The sequence below is a fragment of the Fundulus heteroclitus genome, chromosome 13 (genome assembly GCF_011125445.2).
Source record: "Fundulus heteroclitus isolate FHET01 chromosome 13, MU-UCD_Fhet_4.1, whole genome shotgun sequence".
NCBI lineage: Eukaryota > Metazoa > Chordata > Actinopteri > Cyprinodontiformes > Fundulidae > Fundulus > Fundulus heteroclitus.
Window position 1 is genome coordinate 36,519,686 of NC_046373.1, and position 24,625 is coordinate 36,544,310.

General features: G+C 40.8%; 1 protein-coding gene across 1 annotated transcript; it reads right to left on the reverse strand.

The window, feature by feature from the left end:
- Positions 1–20,890: 20,890 nt before the first annotated feature.
- Positions 20,891–23,978, reverse strand: LOC110368227 (zinc finger protein 862). Its single transcript, XM_036145646.1, has 8 exons — positions 22,955–23,978; positions 22,698–22,869; positions 22,383–22,621; positions 22,029–22,286; positions 21,744–21,926; positions 21,444–21,665; positions 21,196–21,348; positions 20,891–21,112 (listed from the first exon to the last, which is right to left on the reverse strand). The coding sequence occupies exons 2-8, from the start codon at positions 22,702–22,704 to the stop codon at positions 21,074–21,076; spliced, it is 1,101 nt and encodes a 366-aa protein (XP_036001539.1). The 5' UTR covers positions 22,705–22,869; positions 22,955–23,978; the 3' UTR covers positions 20,891–21,073.
- Positions 23,979–24,625: the final 647 nt, after the last annotated feature.

The following is a 24,625-nucleotide window of genomic DNA, read 5'->3' on the forward strand; positions in this document are numbered from 1 at the left end:
CAGACCAGGTGTGCCTACAATGAAGAAAAAAGAAAAATCAAAAAGTTAAAAGCTGAAATTAACAACAGTCATTCAAAATTGAAGAACAATAGACCCTGATGTCCTCCAGTAGCCTAAACCTATAGCAGCATAACTATAGAGGTAGCTCAGGGTAACATGAGCCACTCTAACTATAAGCTTTTTAAAAAAGGAAAGTCCCAAGGGCCAGCTTCTAGTGGAGAAGTTCAGTATCTTGGGGTCTTGTTCACGAATGAGGGGAAGATGGAGCGGGAGATCGACAGGCGGATTGGTGCGGCGTCTGCTGTGAAGCGGGCGCTATACCGGTCCGTTTGTGGTGAATCTGCACCAGATTTTTTGTGAGTCGTGGGGGAGCGCTGCCGAACACGTTCGTGTAAATCGCCCAGTGGACGGGCGGGCAAAATGCGTGACAGCATCTGCGGTGGCGGGCGGCCGGCGGTGCGCAAATCCCAGCGGTGGCCAAGGCCGGAGCGGCGCTTTGCTGCGAGGGCCGCTCATCACCGCTTGCGGTTTTTAATTATTATTATTCTGCCCCCCAAAAGAGGGGCCTTTTGGGGGCTTTCTCATTTTCAAAAACTCACCAAACTTTGCAGATGCATGGTGACTATTTAAAAATTTTGTATTTTAAGGTCGTCACAAAAATCTAAAGAAAAATGCCTCAATGGCGCCACCTAGAAATTTTCAAAGGAACCCTTTGCTATTCACTTACTTCATCGTAGAGACATGAGATTTGATACAGTGGTAGAGCTCACCAAGACGCTCAGAATTACAATTAATGTCATACTGCAAGTATCACAGGAAGTTGGCCATTTTAGAGCTGAATGTCTGATTTTGACATCAATTTTAACATTTACAGCGTTTGTATTAGATCAAACTCCTCCCAGAAATTTTGAACGATCAGCTTGAAACCTCGGGCAGTCTGATCATAAGGCATGGCCGATTAAAAGTTATCAAAACGGTTAGTTTTTGAGCATGGTGAAGGAGGGTTAGCAGGGGTCAAAGTTCACCTACTCGCCATGAAACACAAAACTGTTTATATTTCATACACAAAAACTCACAAACCAAACTTTCCAGTAATTGATCACCATCAGGTCTCCTACAATATCCAATGGTCAAATGATGACATTGCTTAGGCCACGCCCCCTGACCACAGGAAGTGTCATGTTTTGTTGTAAGCGGTCGCTATGTTACCCCTCTGAGCTAATCAACATGAAACTGTGTCCAGAGAGAGAAGACATGTTGGTGTGTTGTGGATTTCAGGCCCAACTGGATTCGACTGGAGCAGGGGGGCGTGGTGGCGTGGGGAAGTCACCTCAAACGCCGCCGCCATATGTCCAGACTTCCATAGGATATTGACAAATTTAATGAAAAGTAACTTAAAATTACCTTAAAAGGACAACATTTTTAAAAGTCAAAGGCTTATTTAATGTCTTTGAGGACATCTCTTCTATTCGGCTACAAAACAGGATGATCTTTTAAGCTATAAGACCATTTTTAAGATGTCAATACATAGATTTTAAGCTGGTGTGTCGCCACTGCCTCCGGTGGCCAAATGCATCGCTGCATCAACTGATCTTCACCAGATTTTTTGCGAGTCATGGGGGAGCGCTTGCCCAAGCCTTCGTGTGTATTGCCCGGTGCAGACCCGGCTGCAGAAACAAATTACAGGGGGGGCATTCATTTTTTTAGGGGGGCACACTTTAAAAGAAAAAAAATTATATATATATATATATATATATATATATATATATGCTTCAAGCTGAACAGTGGGCTCTGTGACTACTGCAACGAAAAAACAAATAGCAATAGTGTAGTCGGTGTTGCCAAATTAGGCAGGTTTCCAACCAATTAGGCTTTTGAACAAATTGAGCTGGAAAAAAATAGCTTATGGCAGATTGTAAAAAAATTCGAAAGCTTTTCATTGCATTTGTTGGGCTTTTAGAAAGAATTACTAACAAAATATATCAAAATAGTCATTATCTATTTTTTAAATAAGTGTGAATCTGTCGATCTGACATCATCAATGAATAATACTTATAATGAATAATATTGTCATAATAAAAGAAGAAAAGAATAATGGTTATTCAAGTGTTTGGTCAATGTAAACGCCCAAGAGGGGTTGAGTTCTACCTATCACTTAAAAATATTTCATGACTGCGTGTAAGAGAAATGTTTGATTGGCCTATACTGAGAGAAATTAAATTTATATTAAGGTAGATTTACAACTCATGTTGGGAAGCTATTTATAATTTTATTTTTTCTGGGTGAAATATCCTGATTGTTTAAAGAGATCTGTGTGTTATTTGGTTGTCTGATTGTACATTTTGTTTGAAGCCCATGTGCGTTTTTTTTCTTTGCTTCACCGCAGTTGTGTGCTAATAGCATGTTCTTATGTGTTTAATAGTTTTCTGCTTTAACATGAAAGAGTTTGAGATTTTGGGCTTGTTTTTTTCTTTAAGTTGGGCAAGGTTTTATGCTGGTTTGGGTTACTGGAAACTAACCGTGACAGAGGGTAACATGTGGTGCTGTGTCTTAACTTAAAAGTCCAGCATAAGCTACACGCTAATAAACATGAGCGCTGGTGTCAGGCTGAACATTGACTGAAGTAACAATTCTGACTAGAACAGGTTTTGTAATTACAGCAGCTATGAGAACAAGGAGCAGAACAGCTTGTGCTCGTAGCTGTCCTAGCTAACCCTGCTAGCTGTCCTAGCTAACCCTGCTAGTGTGAATGTTACTCCAGTTTAGACTTCAGTGCTGGCATTTCAAACAGAAATTAATAGCGCTCATTCCAGCTCGCTCTCTGCTTCGTTGTCACTTCTTGTTTGGTAATCAGACTAAATTTCCATCCCGCTCTACCGACACCGACGGTGACCACAGCTGAACACCGCGTCAGCGACTGAAGGCTATGACTCAGTGTCCCGCCCCACTCCAGCTGTGATTGGCTAGCATGTTGCCCTTCAGTCGTTGATTTGATTGGTTAACTTGTATGATTGACACATCAAAGATAGTACTAAAAGGACGATGGCCACTCTGAGGTAAAAAAAAAAATACAGCTTCCTGTCCAGGGCGGGCACGGCCCCTCAATGCCCGCCCATGCCGCCGGGCCTGGCCCGGTGGCCAGGCAGGGAAAATGCGTGACAGCTTCTGCCGTGGCTGGCGGCCGCGGTAAGCGAACCCTGCGGTGGCTAATAGGCCGGAGCGGAGCACAATAAAGATTTAAAAAGAATTGTAAAATATTTTTCTGGAGCTTGACTCAAAGCAAAAACAATGTTTATAATTATTTGTAAACATTTGTATACTCTGTTTATCTTGTTTTTAAGTATTTTATATTTACAATAAAATGCATCATTTATTTTTTAGACTAGTTCCATATGAGAGGTTGCAAGAAATCTTGTAACTTTACTGAATTTGCAGCTTAAGAAGATTGGGTTTGACAGACAACACCAACTGTCCCCTCAATCCAGTGCACACAATACCACAACAGACCTCATCACGCTCTACAGTACATCAAGAAAACTAAATCAACTAAAAGAAGTTCACGAGTGCACATGAAATGAAGTTAATCCATATTTGTGTGTCAGGGTGTCTAATTCTCTCCAGAATTTGACATCTCAGCAGAACCTGTAATAATTATAGAAAGTAACGTTATAGTTGTTCTGCCTTTTGTTAAGAGAGCAAGGAATTCATGTCGTGAATACATTACATAAATAAGATATAAATTAATTATTAGTCAGAGGAAATCCATGCTAAAAACAGTTAGAAACGTTTTGGGTTCATATTTAATCAGAGTGAGACATCACAACTTACGTGAGATAGTGACTTATTTTCGAACGCGGAAGTAACTACGGGTCCCAACTTCCGTTTGTGTGTGCCGCACTTCCGTTTCAGCGCTTCCCTCGGCCAAATAACACTAGTTTGACTGAAATGATCAAGTATCGCGGCAACACTGTCAAAAATTGCAGAGCAATCGAAGTGGCAGGTCAGGGCCACAGCTTTTTCATGACTGAGAGGATGACATGAAAAAGTGGCCTCATCTAACGTACGAGGACATTTTAACCTGTTTTGTGTCGTCACTTGGTGCGGACGACTCTGCAGTGCGACTTTACCGAAGCGAACCTCCGCAGTGAAAGAGTTGGATCGGCGTTAATAAATATCAACAAAGATAACCTGGTATTCATGGAGGCTGATGTCCGTTCAAGCTAAAACTAGTCCGACGTTCACTCTGCTGGATTCTGACTGCATCAACCGGCTCTACCGAGACGACCGAAGCGCTCTGGTGCTGCGACTCCAGGGGAAGCCTTCAGTCATGCAGCGGCGATCTTATGGAAGGTAGGCTGATGAATTATCTGATTCAGAAACATACTGTCTGTTGGCTTGTTGTGATTAGATTGCTGGTCAGTTAATTTTGTAATGTTTGGGATTAAACTGATGTTTTAAGTGGACATCTAAACATTCTGCCCACTTCTTGTTTTGGCTTAAAATTTTAAATTTAAATGGATAGTTTAAGTTATCACTATAAACTATAATCCATATTTTTATATAAATATTACACCAAGGACTGTAATATTAAAATTAACGGTTTCTTTAACTTTGTTAAAAGGTGCAGTTTGCTGTGGCCAAATGTCTGACTGGATTGTTCTGCACAGATGAGCAGCGCCGTCCCCAAAAGGCAGAATGATGGATGTTTTCTGCCCCACAAAGAATTAAATGGCCTACAAATATGCTACAAGTGAAATGTACATAAGATATACTTTATTTCTTTACATGTCCAACGTCAACATCCACTTGATCAAAAATATGAATAAATGCAAATTACATAAGAAAGTGAAATGGATTGCAAAATTTAATAAGACACATTTTAGTTGGACGCAGTTTTTGTTTAAGTAAACATCTAAATAGTCAGGAATTAAGGATATACAATACTTAAAGTTATTAAAAATTAAAAGTAATTCCAAAATGTAAAACCTCAAGGTGCTAAATAAATAATATTTAAAAGCAGAAATCCCAAAACACATTGTTGTGTCTAATAATTCCTCTGGTTTACAGTAGAATATAACTAATCAGGATCTTGTTGACATGTAAACTTCTCTGCTTCCTCATGTATGATTTCCCCTTCATGCTCACAGGAGCTGCACAGATTCTAAACATTGTTTCTATTTTATAAACCAACTTCATGGTTACAGTCTGGGAGATTACTGTGAAAACTCTGAGCCTCCTGATAAGTCTTTACACATGTATGTGGACATTTGCAATCCTCCTTGTGGCATTTACATCCTCATCAGAGGACTGTTCTCCTTTTATAAGTGAATGCTGGTAGAACAAGGTTAAATCTCCTCCCAAACAGCAGATCTCCGAGGGTAAAGCCTCTGTCTGCCATTACTTCATCGCCAGGACAAATATACTCCAGGAAACCCAGCCACATACATTCTTCTTCTCTTCTTTTCTCCTTGGTGTGATCATCAGTGCCTGTGGTGTCAGCATCTCTATTCATAGGTGACTGATTGTGGAGCGGTCCGGTCAGCCTCTGCATCACAGCGGCTGTCATCTGTCAAACACAAGATCGCAATCAGTTTAGCAAACAGCATAAAATATGTCAAGACTACTTAAAACTATGTTAAGACCAAGCTAATAGAGCAGCACCTGTATCATTACACGTTCAAATATTCATATCACACGTTCCTTCCAGTTTTTACAAACACTGGAACCCTGCCTTTTATGTTTTTTGACAGGCTAAATATATTTAGCTGTAAAATCGTTCATTGGATAACTTTACAAACGGACCTCCATAGACCTACCATCAGGGATGAAACTAATCCAGATAATAATTTACAGAGAGAACAAAGCTAAAGACGGTTGTATTCATGGGAAAGCGTATGTTTTATCAGAAGCAGCAAAAACTAACGAATTAAGAGTTAAATAGTGCTAATGTAAACATCCCTACGCTTACCTCTTTTCTCTCTTCTTTACGTCTCCTGTTAATGTTTTTCATGGAACTTCGCAGCCCAGACACTTTTCTGGCATCGTGTGGTCTTCTGTTGGTCTTTTGTCCACAAAATGAAAACAACATACGGTGGTTTCTTCAGATTTTAAGCTTTTTAACCACAGGCGAAGGGATTCCTCCTTCTTCGGCTGAGGGTGAATGAAGTAGGGCGCGTCGTATCCACAGCTTTTGTACACGGTTGATGATTAAAACACTCCTGCTCCACGTAAACCTTTCTTTTACACCCGTTATTATGACAGCCTCTAACCGGACAAACGATCCCGGTCTTCCTCGAAGTCATAATGACGTGTAATTTCAGACACAGTAGCTGCATGAGCCGCTTCTCAGCTAGCTAAACACTGACAGGAAGTGAGCGGGCGGAAGTCTCGCACACACAAACGTCAACTCGCTGCCTCCATGTTTCCGTCAAAAATAAGGTGGAAAAGCTGCTTTTCAGCGATGAAGCTAGGGAAACTGCTAATGTTGAAGTTGAATTTGTTCTACACGCTTCTGCCTTGGAAAGTATTCGTCTTTTTACAAAAAGAATGTTAAAGCCAGATTTGTGAATAAAGGTTATTCAGAGAACGCAAGAAAAGGAAGCTTTGTGTGGGGAACTTTTGTCCTAGCTGTCTAGCTGCATATGGCCCCAGGACAGCACAATAGTTTTCTTGAAACTAATTTTGGAGAAGTAGAAACAAGTATTAATTTCAAAAGGTAGGTAAAAAAAGAAAAAAGTTTTTACAAAATCTTAAAGTGTTGGATAGTCGTTATTTCCATCTTGCTGTGAAAATTGGTGAAATATTATCATTTTTAATGCTTAGATATAAAACTGCAAGGCAATTACTAAAATTGCCTTTTGTTGAAAATGTTTTTTGGCATGCCATACTTTATATTTATAGGTAGCCTAGATGTGCATAATAAAAGAGTGGAACTCAAACCTGGTCTAAAATTTTTATGGAGCTTTAACTTGCTAAGAGTAATAACGTTAGAGGATTATATCTTTAAAATGAGATAACTGTCTCATAAAATGTGATAGTTTACTTGGTCTAAAGAGATGATGCAATTCAATGTTATTCATATAGCGCCAATTCATGAAACATGTCATCTCAAGGCGTTTTACAAAGTCAAAATCAATCATATTATACAGATTGGGTCAGATTATAAACATTGGTCAAAATGTCCTATATAAGGAAACCAGTTCATTGCATCAAAGTCCCGACAAGCAGCATTCACTCCTGGGGAACCGTAGAGCCACAGGGAGAGTCGTCTGCATTGTCCATGGCTTTGCTGCAATCCCTCATACTGAGCAAGCATGAAGCGACAGTGGAAAGAAAAACCACCCATTAGCGGGAAGGAAAAACCTCCGGCAGAACCAGGCTCAGTATGAACGGTCATCTGCCTCGACTGACTGGGGGTTACAAAAGACAGAGAAGAGACACAACGCAGCTGTTTTAGAGCATTGAGCTTGGGTCCCAGATGTTCTGAGTTCAACTCCCACAGACTGCCACTCTGGGTCCCTGAGCAAGACCCTTAACCCCTGATTGCTCCCCAGGCGCCAAACAATGGCAGCCCACTGCTCCCCAAGGGAATGGGTTAAGATACAGAAGTGAATTTCTCCATTGTGAGATCAATAAAGTTCAATAAAGTTGAATTAATGTTATAACTATTGAGGTAGCTCAGGGTAGCATTAGCCACTCTGACTATAAGCTTTGTCAAAAAGGAAAGTTTTAGACTTAGACTTTCTTTATTGTCATTTTGTATGCACAGAGTGCATACAGAACAAAATTTCGTTTTCATACAGCTCAGAAAAATTGCAGTAACTCTACAGGATACCTTGCAGTGAATTACAGTACAGGATAAAAATGCAGTAATAAAACGCAGTTCAGTTACAGGATAAGTTCCAATTGACTTCCGGGTAAAGTGCAGCAGTGAACAGTAGGCAGTTGAAATGTAAACAAATGTAAACATGCAGTAAGTTTCCAATAAAGTGCAGCAGTGATTCAACAGTGGACAGTTGCATTGTAAACAATTATGCAGTAATTCCGGATAAAGTGCAGCAGTGATATTGGAGACTAAGAGTTGAGCAGCATTTATAATGCTGGATAAGGGTACTGTACAAATGTGCAAATCAGCAAGTGTGGTACACAGTCCATTTTATACTTCAGCAGTTCAACAGTCTGATGGCAGCAGGGAAAAAGCTTTTGCAGAACCTGGTGGTCCTGCAGCGGATGCTGTGGAACCTCTTCCCAGAGGGCAGCAGGGAGAACAGTCCATGGTGGGGGTGTGAGGGGTCCCTGATGATGTTACGGGCTCGGGACACACAGCACTGCGATGAAATGTCTTTAATGGAGGGAAGAGGAGCCCCGATGATCCCTTCTGCTGTCCTCACCACTCTCCTCACGATCTTCCAGTCGGAGGCACTGCAGCCTCCACACCACACAGAGAGACAGCTGGTCAGAATGCTCTCTATGGTGCTTCTGTAGAAGGTCGTGAAGATGGGCGGCGGCAGGTGGGCTCTCCTCATCCTCGGCAGAAAGTACAGTCGTTTCTGTGCCCTCTTCACCAGTGACGTGGTGTTCACAGTCCAGGTGAGGTTGTCCATGATGTGCACCCCCAGGAACTTGGTGCTGCTGACCACCTTCACAGCTGAGATGTTGATGAGCAGTGGAGCGTGGTGAGGCCGGTTCTTCCTGAAGTCGACGATGATCTCCTTCGTCTTCTCCACGTTCAGGATCAGGCTGTTGTCTCTGCACCAGCCCACCAGCTGCTCCACCTCCTCTCTGTAGTCCTGGTCGTTGTCGTCTCTGATCAGGCCCACCACCGTTGTGTCGTCCGCAAACTTCACAATGTGATTGGTGGTGAAACTGGGGATGCAGTCGTGTGTCATCAGAGTAAACAGCAGGGGGCTCAGGACCAAAACTGGGAGTTGGTTCCACAGGAGAGGAGCCTGATAGCTAAAGGATCTGCCTCCCATTCTACTTTTAGAGACTCTAGGAACCACCAGCAGACCTGCAGTCTGAGAGCGAAGTGCTCTGTTAAGCCGGGCGTACACTGTACGAGTTTTTCAGTCGTGGTACTTATATACATCTCAAACTGTGCGTCGGAACCGCGGGGTTTAAAAAGTTCACCGCTCACGATCTGTGCGGCGCGACGCTCGGACGAGACCGGACTGCTCACACTGTACGTCGTGTCCCCTCTGGGACCGCTCGCTGTGGTGGCAGAGGCAGGCGAGCGACGGTGGGTGACAGGGACCCAGAGCAGGGGTTCGAGCCCAGCTCTGGCGAAGCCCGCAGGAGGCACCGGGCGTCGGGGGAACGGAGGGGAGAGAGGAGGGACGAGACGCACCGGCGGCCGCGCGGCACGGCAGGTCGCCCGGCCCGCACCCCCCCCCCCCCCGCGGCCAGCGCAGACCGCGGAGGAGTGCTGAAACAGGCGGCGGACCGCGGAGGACTGCCGAAACAGGCGGCCAGCGCGTTGCGCGGACCGGACGGCTCGCCCTCCCCAACACCGGCCGGAGGTTGCTTCAGGGACGCCCGCTTCCCTCCCTCCGCTGGCGGGGACGGAGAGGAGGGGAGGGCGCCCCCTCGTAGCTCTGCTTGAACAGCAGGATGCGCTCACGAAAACCTCACGACAGCCGACTGAATTTCAAACATGTTTGATTTTCACGATCGTCCGATTCCTGATCGGGAGGTAGTCGTGAGAAGCCAGTCCCCCCTCCTCCCCCCCCTCTACAATCAAGCTGAAATTCGGCCCGATTCAAAAAATGCTCGCATGACTGAAGAATCGGCCCGAAAAGGGGAAAAACTCGTACAGTGTACGCCCGGCTTTAGGAACATACGGGGTAATCAGAGCTCTGATATATGATGGAGCTTGATTATTAAGGGCTTTATGCGTTAGAAGAAGAATTTTAAATTCTATTTTTGATTTAACAGTAAGCCAGTGAAGGAAGGCTAAAATTGGAGAAATTGTTGATTTTCATCATAACTCCTTCTGCAGCATTTTGGATCAGTTGAAGACTTTAAACTGCATTTTGTGGACTTCCTTATAGTAGTAAATAATTACAATAGTCCAGCCTTCAAGTAACAAATGCATGGACTAGTTTTTGAGCATTGCTCCTGGACAGAATGTTTCTAATTTAGAAGGTGAAAAAAGGAAACTCTGGAAACCTTTTCAATATGGGATTTCAATGACCTGTCTTGGTCAAAAATAGCCCCAAGATTTTTGACTTTATTACCAGATGCCACATGTGGAATATTGCTAAAGTAATATGTAACACGCCTGGTTAAAAGGTTAAAATAAAATGTATTTGGTTTAAAACGGGTTGATTTACGTTTTCTATACAACCGTCGTTTATTTTGAAAAACGGAAGTTATCGTGACGGTAACAGGAAGTGATATGTAGGAAGGCCAGATAGCGGCCGTTTCTCAATTCACGAGAACGCGAGTCCGTACTCGCGTTCTCGTGAAGTCTGTTCTCGGTAAGAACACAGGAAGATCGGACTTGACGAGAACGCGAGCACGCAGCACGTATTGTGCATTGGAACAGAAGTATACTTGTGACGTCATCACACCCACAGCTCTTGAGCATTCCTTTAACGTTCAAAACTATTTATACACTACACCATCATATCTTATTGAAAACGTTTTTTATTTAAATTAATTTCTAAGTATAGGTATAAAAAATATCTAAAATAATTACAGAACTGTGGGTATAAAACTAGGAATAGCGTGAATTTCTTTGTGGGGAGTTGTAATTGTTGTAGTTGCAGAGGCGATTGAATCTTTAAAAATCAGCACTTTGTAGAAGCAAAATGAGCAATATTGCTGTTGCTTCGGTCGTTGGTCAGCTTTACCAGCAGGCTGAAGAGGAGGTGATGCAGTTGAGGAGGAAAATCCGAGCAAGGAGAAGATTGATGCAGCAGAGGAGGCTCAGAAGGCAGGCTTTGCTCACCCATCTATAGACCCTTTTCACATGACGTCACTCAACTTCCGTTTTGAAGCGGAGCAGGGTATCTTTACTTCCGGCTACATGCTTTTACATAGAAAATTCGGGAGGTGAAGACGTGTTTCACTGATAATCAGCGCGATTTCATAAGGTAAGACTGAGACCACAATGTGTCGCATTGTCTATCTTTATTTTCCTTAGTATTTGTAGCGATCATTGCTGTTATATAGATGCTTTGATCGGGACAGTAACATGAAGATCAAAGCTAACATGCAGCAGCTTGCTAGCTTACCTTACCAAACTTTTACCTATCAGTAATCAGCGTGATTTCATTAGGTAAGACTGAGAGCACAATATTAAACGTGTCTTATTGACTATCTTTATTTTCCTTAGTATTTGTAGCGATCATTGCTGTTATACAGATGCTTTGATCGGGACAGTAACATGAAGATTAAAGCTAACATGCAGCAGCTTGTTAGCTTACTTTACCTGTCATTAATCTGATGTAGATGTTATAAAATTATTACTGTAGCTTTGCTATTATAGAAATAAATCTTGTTCACTGAGTGAAAAAAGAGACATTTATCTGCTACATTGTTTCCCTTACTTGATTATGGTGACGTGTTATATATATTTGCAGTCACTGAATTAAAAAGATCTTATTCCATTTGAATATTTTTGTTCATTCCCAAAAAAAATTACCGTGGGTCTATTGGACAGTACTTGTGTTTGTGTATTATAATTAATTTCTTCATAATATTATTTGCACTTATATTAATGCACTTTTTTTTTTAGTTTTTGTGCAAAATGCCTGAAATTGTTTTATTATACTGTATTAGTAATGACATGTGCTGCTGACCTCTTAGTCAGATCAACCTTTAAAAAAAGAGATCTTAATCTCAATGGGAGTTTATCTTGTTAGATAAAGGTTTTATAAAGTATTATAATTAATGTATTTTTTCTCCCCTTGTGTCCATCTCTCAGCAGCATCATATCCACCAAGCATGGCACAATCACAGAGAAACCGCTACTGCAGTGTCCCATAGTGTTCGAACAACAAAAAAAACTTTCCATATCTCAGTTTTCACGACTTCCCGGCTGATGCTGAGACTGGAGCCTATTGGGTGACAGGAATAAGAAGAGACAGGGGCCAAATTTTAAAATCCTTCGCAGCAGCACTTACGCCTGCAGTCAGCACTTCTCTTCCGAGGACACCTATGTTTCTGCAAGTGGTCTTTAAGAAATTAAACTCCATCTTTATTTATTTAAGATAATTGAGTTATAAGTTTATTTAGCTATTCCCAAGATAATTTCAGTGGCTCACCACGTAAATTTTTATTAGAGCTGTCAAAAACAATTTGTTAATGAAAGGAAATTATTCTGAAAAAATTAATTTCTGCACATACAAATGGTTTTTAAAAATACTCACCTGTACACTGTGATCGCACACTGTCTCTTTCTCCTGCATTGTTTACATTTCAATTGTTTACTGTTAAATCACTGCTGTAATTTACTGTAATTCTCAAGCTGTATGCAAACGGAATTTCGTTCTGTACGCACTCTGTGCATACAAAATGACAAATAAAGTTGTCTAAGTCTAATTGTCACCATTTGTCTATGGATGAACCCAGAACCACACACACGGGACTTAAAATGAAAGTCTTTATTGAAGGTTTGATGGGATGGAGGGTGATGTAACCAGCGAGGTAGAACTGCACGGGAACAGGGTGATGGTGTTGGCAGGAGCTGATGGCCCGGAGAGAGACTTCTTGGAACCAGGAACCCACCAGAGCTCGGCAGCAGGCTCTTCTGTAAGGCAGAGGGAAACTGGAGCAAGGCAGCAGGATAAACAGGATAGGTAAAAGGTAAAATGGACAGAGCTGCTATGAAGTATCTATGTAATAAATAACTAAAATATATGAACTGTGATGTCTGAAGTTTTTTAAAATCCATGTTTTTTTGGTCAGTTCCTGAAAAATAACAGTATAGGACACAAGGGGTTTGCCCCGACAGCAGCATAATCCATAAATACTATAATTAACTGATTATTAGTGTGCATGCAACATTATTGACAGCGTCTTTCTCAGTCTATGGTGTCCTAAACTATCGCAGTTTTAACAGGAATGGGCAGAATTATTTTATTAATTGAGGCTCCAAATCTACTGACGAGACTGAGAAACACACTGAACCCACAGAGGAATTTTGAGGGATACTGCAAAGTCTGCAACCTCAGTAAAATACTACACAAAAAAAAAAAACGGGAGGGAATGAGGCTCCTCATTTTTATTCATAGAGCAGTGACAGCGTACTCTAACTGTGACCAAGTGGCCAACAGCATTGACACTGTTCCAAAACAAAGTATGAAAAGGCTCAACATTATACATCAACTATATCCCTGGTGTGACTCATTGGCTAAAAGCTGTGAAACAAAATAACTGATATAGCAATAAAGCTAGCGTAGCAATATAATGGAGAAATAGAAAACTAATAAATGACAAAAGTCCTGTTGGTAGCATAGCTACCATTATCCTAGCATCTATGCTAACAACAGAGCTAAGAAGACAAAGCTCTTACCTTCATAATCGAAAAGGTATTGTTCCACAAAGAACTTGTCATCTTTGTCGAGTTTGGAGGCTGGTGTGGCAGAAAGCTTTTGTGCCAGTCTGTGCACGTCTCCCAAACAAAATTTGGGTGGATTGGTGAGGGACTGTGTGAATTCCCTATGTAAAAACACTGCTCGCGGAGAAAGCGGAAGTAAAGATACCCTGCTTCACCGCAGAACGGAAGTTGCATGACGTCACTGTGAAAAGGGTCTATTGCCAACTGGTAGGCATTTTAAGATTGACAGCCTATTTCCTACTTTTATCTTTAAAAAAACCCATTGATGATGATATTAAAAACGTGATCAGGTTGAAATTGTGACTATTTTTCCTATATTAATAAAAATGAAGACCCAGTTTTAACATTAATAACAGTAGGGTTAAGCTACTTTATTGCACCTCCTGACCTTCACAGCATTGATTAAGAAAGGAAAAAAAAAACATTTTTATGTCTGTCCACCTTTACAGTGATTAATCTATAAATTATGTGCAGTTAGTTCAGCCCATTTTTTCAGTGAAATGGTAAAAATACCAGAGAAGGGAAGCCATTTGTTACATTTACTATACATTTTACCTTTTCTTTCTTGAGAACTATAATAATCTGCATGTTAAACAGGTATAGTTTTATGCATAGAAAAGGTGACAAAAAACAATTATGGTAACATTTGGCATTTTTTATTTACATGAAGAAACAGAAACAAAATATGTGAGGATAAACACTTCTGTGCCAATCCTCCAAATATTTTTTAATGAAGGGGACCTGAAACCAGCCTTCAGGCTAAACATGGCCACCATCGTCCTCCTCCTTCAGCTGCTGCCCATCCAGAAGGTCCATGGATGGCCACAGGAGAAAAAGGTGCTGGTGATCCTCTACTGGCTGGCCTGTGGTGCATCCTATAGGGAAACAGCTTGCCAGTAAGATCTCTTACCTTCTTGTCCTTAAATAGAGCCAACAATGACACACAACTGATACATAGATTATATTAATTGGATAGAAGATTAAGACAAATCAGCATATTACCTAAATTACAAGTTAATTTTATATTTGGTCCAGGTCAAGTGGAGGCACGCTACAACAGACACCACGCCAAGGCTGATAAACATCATTGAGCGTGTCTTTGGTGGTCTGAAGACACGGTGGCGTTCCATCTTCTTCAGGGCGCTGGAGGTCCGCCCGACGTTTGCCCCAAAAGTAATCACCGCCTGCTGCATCCTTCACAATATTAGTATAGAGGCAGGGGACCAGCTGGACGTGGAGGATGAGGAGGTTGATCCAGAGGAGGACGGCCACCCGGCAGCTGAAGACAGGGAGCTGCTGCAGCTGGCTGCATGTTTAAGTGAACATGACTACACCTGACCTAATGTAGATCAGTTGGAGTCATGTTCACATGCTGCTTCATTTCTTTTTTTTTACCACCTGGAAAAATACATAAAATAATGTGTAAATTAATTTCCATTCCAACTATTTTCAATTGTAAGTTTATAGGCATTGTCTGTTTGTATAAGATCTTAATGAGTTATTTCTTTGTTTTAAACCATGTTAGTAACTGTTAATAATTTGTTGAATATATTACACCTTCATTCTTTTCCAAAGATTAAACATTTGTGTAAAATAAATGTCTGTTTTTTCATATACTATTATTACTATTATTTTCTTTCCCTCTTTCTCCTCTCAATTATTCGTGTCCTGACTCAGAAGAAACTCACTTAGATAGGAAAAACATTTATAGAATGTATTTATTTATTTATTTTATATGCTGCTGCCGTCCTAGGCAGACATATACAATTTATTCCAGCAAGTATTGAGTTAATAAAGCAACACACGTCATATAAACACAAAACAAATAAATAAATCATAACCAGCGGTATTATGCACTCTACTTCTTTTAATTATGCTCTAACTCTGTAAACAGGCCACATAGAGAAAACTTAAAAGTATAATGTTCTCGCCTCAAACGATCTTAAAACGTACTTTTGAACAACAACAGCAGCAGAAAAGGGAATTTTTTAACTTACCGCTGTGAGCTCTGTTTGCGCTGTCTCGAGTCAAGCTGCGGCCGCGGTGCATTCTGGGCAAGCGGTCAGTCTGAAGAACGCACAAGTCTGCTCTGATGCATGCTCGATAAAGAGGGCGGGCGAGAACAACATCCGGGGAATTCGGCGCGTTCTCGATTTGGCGTTCTCAGCATTGGAACAGTGCTCGGGCTGAGGCTGATGACGTGTTACGAGCACACGAGCACACGAGAACGCTCAAGAACGCATATTGAGAAACGGCCAGCGTTTTTCCCACTGAACTATACAATACACTGGAGTGCTGATTTTGCCGAAAAACTGAAGTCACTGGCCGCCATCTTGCTACTCCCTACTCTCACAGAATCCCATAGGATTTGCTTGGAATAACAAGCAGTTTTCTGGCTGTGTGAAAACGTTTCACAGGTAATTGTACAGTCAGTGGATGTACTAACACTATCAACTACTAGGAAATTAGGTGCTGAAATATTTTACATGTTATTCATATTAAATATATATAAATGTATATATAAGTACGTGTATATGTATATATGTATATATATGTATACACATATGTAAATATATGTTTTTGTATATTGTTATTTATATATTTATAAATTTTAAACATATATATTTAAATGAATAAAATGCAAAATATTTCAGCACATGACTTTCTCAGTACTTGATAGTTATAGAACATAACATAAAAGTATATGGCATTTGACATTTTAAAAGTCTTAAGCCCCCCCTGAACATGAGAAAATCCTCGTTATTCGATGCTGTAGCGCACATATTCCATAGTTACTGGGGGGAAATAGGGAGTACCAATATGGCGGCTGGTGGCTTCAAAGCGACTCGTTCAAACAGACGGTGATTAGCACTCCAGTGAATTATATAGCTCAGTGGTTTTTCCCTTGGTCACTGATGCACAGAGCGCAAGTCTACTCTCCTGTTGGTTGAAAAATAAAAAAAGAAAGAAAGGAGGGTACGGAGAGCGTTGAAGAAACACGTTTATTGCTGTTTTTCCTTTTTGATGTTAAACTTCTTGGTAAGCTGGCACACATGTTCTCATTTAATGTGCTGGAACTGCTCCTAGCAGATAAGCTAACTCATTGTTTCGGTTTTTGCACATTTTCAGTTTTTGAAAGAATGTTTTGTGTTTAAAAAGCATTTATTTGAACAAGTACATTCATAGTGATAAGCACTGCATAAATAAAAAGTGGAGCAAAAGAGATTAAAACTTTAAAGGGACTAGTCACACTTGCAAATTGTGACTGCAGCCAAAATTACAAAGGTATTTTGGGATAAATTTGTAATTTTAAGTTATTTAAAATGGAAACAAAACAGCTAAGCTGTGATTTGTGTTACATTTTGTTTATTTACAATCTAAAATCCTCTTTAGAAGGGTTTTCATAAGAACTGTTGGTTAAACATTATACTGTAAAAAGTAATGTGTTTGCCATATGTAAGTGAATTCATTGGTAAAATGTTATATTTCATTTTATTGTACATTTTATTTGTTAAAATTACATTTTGGCAACAATGGAGATTATATTTAGGAAATAACTCTAGTTAACCGTTGTTAACTCCTGTTGGTTATTATTCCAACTGAGAATTTGAATTTCTGTTGTACAACACATTTAAATGATTATTTAATCATATTTCCAGGCTTCAAGCAATTGCATATTGGAAAATTGGGACTATAAAACCTGTTTTGTTAATAAAGGTCAGGTCTTTTGACTACGTTGAAATTGATGAATCCAGCCTTAATGTCCAATGAGGTTGATGAAAACTGATCCATTGATGGCGAGCCTTCCCAGTCGGAACGTTAGCTCTACCACATCATTCACCAGATTCTGTGGTAGGATTCTGTCAGTTCGTTGACAGACATCAAGAGAACCTACTTTGGATACAATCCCTGACTTGACTTATTCCCCTGACTGACTAACTGACTAACGAACTTGAACAATTATTGAAGTTTGAAGCTACAAATTCCAGAAGAACATTCTCCAGAAGGACATTTTATTTTCTTAGTTTTATTTTGGGCCCATAGGTATTGTTGTTTTTTTATTGTACACTTTTAAATATCTGTTACTAAAGGTACATTTAACTACAAATACTTGTGTCCATCACTTATTGCTATCTTCTCAGCTCCTATGAACCTAGAGCGTTAGACGTGTACATACCCTGAAATTGGTTAAAAATACTTTAGCAATATTTCCAATTGATAAAGTGTTACTGTTACAGTATTTCTTTTGGGTGTGTATCCACCAATTTAACTGTCAAACTTTCATAAAAGCTGTCTTAATGCAAGAAACGAAACCCTTAAACACATGAAATAACAATTAACTTTAAAGAACTAAAAAGGTTTTGTTAACTTTTGACATAAAGCTGGATTAACAGCTAGTAAGATACCTCTGATTAAATTGGTATACTAATGTTTAAACCAGGGGTGTCAAACGTACGGCCCGCGGGCCGAATCCGGCCCGCTGAACGCTTTAGTCCGGCCCGGTGGCCCAATGCATTATCATTATTCAACAGCTGTATCTCCTCGCCGCATCGACCGATCTTCACCAGATTTTTTGTGAGTCGTGGGGGAGTGCTGCCCAACGCGTTCGTGTGAATCGCCCAGTGGACAGGCGGGAAAAATGCTTGACAACTTCTGCGGTGGCTGGCGACCGGCGGTGCGCGAACCCCCACGGTGGCCAATAGGCCAGAGCAGCGCTTGGCTGCGAGGGCCAATCATCACCGCTTGCGATTTTAATTTAAATTAAATTGCAATAAAGTTACTCAAAACATCCGCAACAGAATCCTGAGGGTTTTCAGGTGAATCGGTGGCTCAGCGTGGATCCAGATAGAGATCGGCCACTCTTCTAAAACCTGAAACGTCTCTGGAGCAGAGATCATCCAGGTGCACTCAAAGACTAAACTCTGATAATCTACCTGTGTGTGTGTTCTCACTTTATTTATTTCATGTACCAGCTTGTAAATCTGAGTCTGAATACAAAGTTTGAGAGAGAGAGAGAGAGAGAAATTTCGCCTATTCACTTTTTAGCACTCTTTTCCATCCTTACCTCATCTCTCACCAGCAATGGCATCCACAGCACAGCGGCAAACTCTAGGTGGAGAAAGTTTAGGCAGTGGAGGGTGGGTCACATTACCAGATGGTTAAACATGCTGTTATTTAGATAGAAAATTAAAATAAAGAATAAAAATCAAGAAGTCATTCATGAAAATATCTTTGTAAAATGCAATGATGTTACTTAGGAAGAATTATGTGAGAAATTATATATATATATATATATATATATATATATATATATATATATATATATATAAGAGAGAGAGAGAGAGAGAGAGAGAGAGAGAGAGAGAGAGAGAGAGAGAGAGAGAAACTGGTTAAGCGGCACAGAGTAACAATAATAGAGCGCTCCATAAAGCTGTTATTAATCAGAGAAATAAAACATCCTGATTGTTTCACAGCGGTTACCTTCAGCAGGTAAACACGCCCACAGCAACACACCTCAGCTCCTGGCAGCCCCACCTCCGGTTTCCCTGTTTCTGTCTGAATATGTGCTAAAACAACATCTTTAAAATGAACTGTGCCTGTCTGAATCACAATGAAAAGTATTACAGCTCTGTGCGTGAGCATAATCAACTGTCGCGTCTACACCGATTTCTCCCCAGCGGCAGCGGTGTGAACATGTAATGCGTATCAGTGGTTTTAGCGGTTCAGATTCACGGCACCACAAACAGCACTGTTTATAGATGCTGCGCGATCAATAGAGAGACAGTCACTCAATTTAATCTCGTAAATAAAACTTCCGGCCCAAATAAATTTTTTCCTCTGCTGATGTAAACGACGTGAAGTCAGGAGAGAGAAAGAGACATTTTCTGAATTTCGCTCATTTTCTTCTTCCAGATCCGTTGCAATTCTCTCCTTTGTTGCCTCTTATTCATCTCTCTCTTGGATCCTCCCCTGCTTGATTTGACCTCAGATGTCTCACCTGCCTGACAGTTTCCCTGGTTTCAGCCAAATGAGTATATTTGCCAAAATGAATGAAGTAGAGACCACAAGCCAGGTGCGCATTTACAGTAAAATGCGTATTTTTCATCTTAAAATCAAGCGTAGATTACTTTTAAATAATAACTTGATAAAGTGTTACTGTTACAGTATTTCTTTTGGGTGTGTATCCACCAATTTAACTGTCAAACTTTCATAAAAGCTGTCTTAATGCAAGAAACGAAACCCTTAAACACATGAAATAACTAAATAATAACTTACAGGATAAATGTGGATTTATCCTGTATTTTCTTTTGAAGATATAGAATTATGCAGAGGTAAACAGAGGTAAAGCCCACTCTTATTTTTTTTTATTTAATATGCTCTCTATCTATCATAAAACAAACCAAAATAATACATTCAATGGACTGCAAATACATTTATTGTACTTGCATGTGCACAGGAATTAGAAGAGGAACTGACACTGAGCATTTAAAATATTAACTTCAATATACAAGTTGTACAACTGGGCTGTAGTAACTCTGTGTAGCCCATTTCACGTACTTTATCGTAACATTCCAAACACGTTTTTTACATAATATATACTGTATGAAGTGTAAATGACAGCACCCAAAACATGAAAATTAACTTGAACCTAACTTGATTTCCACACATTAAAGCTGGACAGTAAATCCTGTATTCAGTGTATTCTCTTTCATCTAAACATTCCCAACATGTGCCTACGTCTGTCATTAACAGAGACAAACTGCTGACAAAGATCTTTTAGATCAAGCTGGTCCAGAACGGTTTGATGAACATGACAGACTGCGACGTTATTGAGGCGCTGCTGAGTCGTGTTTGATCTTAACCATGTTTTTAACCTTCTTAGTGCACTAAAGCTTCGTTCTGCCTCCGCTGATGCCACAGGGACAACCAACAACAGCCTGGTCAGTTTTTCCACCTCATCAAACAAGCCTCTGACTTCACTGGACATCCCCTTCAGAATATTTGCAGCTGCTCTAACAGATGTAAATTTATGCTTAGAGTGAAACATTGCCAGCTGGACCCTCAAACTCCCTGTGTCTATTTCTGGATACTGCCCTATACTATCATCCACTTGTCCAGTAAGGAGAACATTTTTAACCTGTTTCAGTTTTTGCAAATCTGGTTGGTTAAACCGTTCCGTAAACTGACTCTCCAAAGTTTCCAACACCTTAAAATATTCAGCCTTAAAGTGTTTCTCAGGTGATTTTGCCCCATGGGGGGGTGTAGTGGAGTTGTTGTTCAGGGGGACACAATGACGGAACTGAGCTGTAACACTGTAACACCTTTTTTTATTTGCATTTATTTGCATTCTGTATGTAAGACTACTTACATTTTATTCTATTTACATGATTGATTTACTTGTGGCACATTTTGCACATGGTGTCACTACACGCAATCCTTCTTGGCGTTTCAAAAAACAACTCAAGAGCCCTGCCATAGTTCAGCTGTCCCACTGGTGGTCCATTTATACTAATGGCCCTGCAGCCTGTTCCGCAAGTCTGTCTTGATCTACACAAAGACAAAAATGAATGTCAGATTTTTACTCAGATATGTCAACTAACATTAGCTTTCTGATTAATGATGATACTCACCCTATTCATTGCTGAGAAGTCTCTCTCACAGTTGACACTTGACACTGGTATGGTGAGGGCAATGGCAGCCAGGAGGGAGAGGTTTGGGTACAGCAGGTGCAGCTCTTCGTATCCTGACGCCATTAATTGCAGGACTTCCAATTGGGACTTGTCCTGATAGATTAGAGAAAAAAACAGTGACACATAAAACCAAGAATGTATATGTAAGCAACTTATGATTGATAAGGTTATTTAAGGTTATGTCTCACCTTCATAATGCCTGAAGTCACAAGGATGTTGAACGACTGCCACTCCTGCAGAACTTCACGTTCATTGATGGTCCTGAACCGCTGGGCAAGCATCTTCAGATATTCGAAGGCAGTGGTGTCTTGCAGCCTTCCCCCAAAAATGCTGAATGCACCAAGTGTGCCAAGTTGCTGGAACCTCAGCTCCAAATGTTTGATGAGACCATCTATGTAAGGCTCCATGACCTATCAACGAGTTTCCTTAGTTGTACCCAGTGGTAATTTTAGAAACTGAGACTAGTAATATTACTGTGTATTGCTTACCTGAGTCTGGAAACGGCCCCAGAAGGTGGTGGAGGTAGGTTCCTTTCGTCTCGCCATCCTCTCTTCTTCTGCATCTATGTTGAGGAGGTTCACTCTCTCCGTCACCTGAGCAAGAAAGGACCCAGGTGCCTGCTGCTCTCCTGCTACTTTTATTTGTCGCAGAGTCTCAATGGTGACAGGAACCTTTTGAGTGAAACATATGTAAATCAGCAATTGTAATATATACAGTGGGGACAATAGTATAGTTTCAGCAATAATCAGAGCAAAGTACTAAAGATGGCTTACATGCTGACTAATAGCCAGAAAGTTTACATTCTCCTTTTGAAACAACTTTGACAACTGGGTCAGGTGAGGCAGGATATCAGCTTGCATAAGAACTGCTGCAACAAATCGGTAGGTTGCACAGTAAGTGTATAACCCCCGAGCCACTGGGTCCTTTCGGATGTCTGCCTCCTCTGCCAAAGTGGCAAGAACAGCAGGCAAATTTCTTTGAAGGTTTGCAATGGCCTTCTCCTGGGACAACCACCTAGTGTCCTTAACCTCCTGGAATGGCATTTCCAAATTAATGAGATTTGTTTTTTAATTCAAACTGAACTGCAAATTTTAATTAGGAATATTCTGTGAACCATTTTCTCTTACTGTGACTTTCAAGTCCGCTACATTGAGGACAGCTGCAGCTCTCTTAAGAGCGCTGGTGTGGTTTGCACTATTCCGAAAATACAGGTGCAAGTCCTGCAGGTGCTTCCGGAATATGGTCATGTAAGGGACCTCTTCTGCTGCATCTTTGCACACTAGTGCCAGACGGTGAGCTGCACAGTGCACTGATACCAGTCCTGGCCAGATGTCTGACAGTAACTTTGCAGTCCCATTGCGTTTTCCTATAAGGCACAATAATTGTGAACTTATGTGAAATTAATTTTTACTTCACATTTCACATAGGCTACACTGACTTACCTGTCATCACTGCTGCCCCATCTGTGCCAAGGCCATAGATGCGGTCCTGAGGTACTTTTTTTTTTTTATCATTACCCCTTTTACAGCCTCTGCAATTGTTGAGGCTGTGCCATCTGGAATGGGTACAAGATCTAGAAATTGACAGAACAGCTGTTCTTCTTTGTCTGTGTACCTAAAAAGTATAAATGCATTTTCAAACTGCTGTTTTCACATACAATGACTCTCCAATACAATCTTTTTAAGTTCTTATTAATTACCTGATGTGTATGTCAAGCTGTTTTTGAACAGACACATCTGTTGATTCGTCAATTTCAATGCCAATGGCCTTTGAGGACCTAATGGCATCCAAAACTGGCTCCTCCACTACGGCAGCCAGTATTTGGAGCATCTCATCCACAATTCTGTGGGATGTGTAATTTGTCCTTTGATTAATCTAGAAAAATATAGGCCTATTAGAATTTGACCAATAGCCTAGTCTACAACACTTTTTGTGTTTAACACTGCAAGCCAACACACAGAAACAGTAGGCCTACAATTTATTTTTAAGTCCTACCTTTAGCTTGGCAAAATATTCACAGCCAAGTAATTCTGCCAGCTCCTGTAGTGCAGCATAATTTGTATGGTGTGCCATTTCTCTCTTGATCAGCCAATAAAGACATTTAAAGCCATTAATAATGGCCCCATGTTCTAAGTTTATTATGGGCTGAAAAGCTTCACTGATGGACAGGTCTAAAATAATAATTATAGAAAGGGAGAAGTTATTATTTTATTGTATTTATTTTGTGCAGCTATCAAATCAGTCACATGAAATCATTAAAATAAAAACCATACTTCGACCAGGCTGGGCAGTCATGGCAACGCTTGCAGCGTGATTTGCGGAGCTCATATGTCGGTCGAGCACGTCTCTCCTGTAGTTGGTGCAAGGCACCTCAATGAATGCGCGCTCTGCAGTACCACGTGAAGCACGGTGGCGATTGGCCCTACATATTCTGCAAAACATTCCTGCAGGACAGAATAGGGGTAATACAATGCAGGCTATGTCAAAATGTCCCCCCGAATAAAATTCAAGCTCACACATGAACAAGATCAGTGCCAGTTAGGCTACACACCGTGTTCTGTGTTGTACAGCCAACCTGCATATTTCGCCTCAACACCCCATTCTGGGTTCCACCCACTACTTCTATGTTTCGTTTGGGGAGTTTGAGGATTTGCCTGAGGTGGTGAAGGAGGACGGCTCGATGCAGACGCCGACGGTGAAGTCGACCTGCTTCTCGCTTCAAAGTATGCGTGTAATTTTGCCTGTTTTTTCCCTGCCATTCCATATGCACGCGAGAAAGCAACAACAAAAAAATGCGTGTTAACGTCAAATACGTCAACGTGTTAACGTCAAATACGTCAACCCTGCTCTCCAAGGGTGATGGGTTAAAAGCAGAGAACAAATTTCGTTGTAATGTATGTTTCAATGTATGTTTCAATGACAATAAAGATGCTATTACTATTATTTCTATTATTACTAAATAAGCATGCAAGCATATCGAAATGAATACATAAAACTAAATCCTATCTTAATTTGTCAGAGCACACGAGGCAGAATTGATCTGACAGAGTGCAAATAGTAATTTTCGATTATCAGTTTTAATTAACTACTTACCTTTCCACATATAGTTCACCGATGATGATGTTGAAGGTTTTTTCCGCCGCACGTCTCCTTGGATGATCAAAGAAAATTATTCCTCTGCCATGGCGTAGTAATATAACCAACCAGCGGGTGTCGCAATTCAATATTATCAGCCGTACAATGCTGTTGTATTGTCTGGGCCTGGCAATGAATTAAAACGTCGGGGCTTTTTTTTTTTTTTTTTTTTTTTTGGAACGTTGGCGGCCGCCTCGCCAAGATAGCGCTGCGGGAAACCCTGCAAAGTACTGTG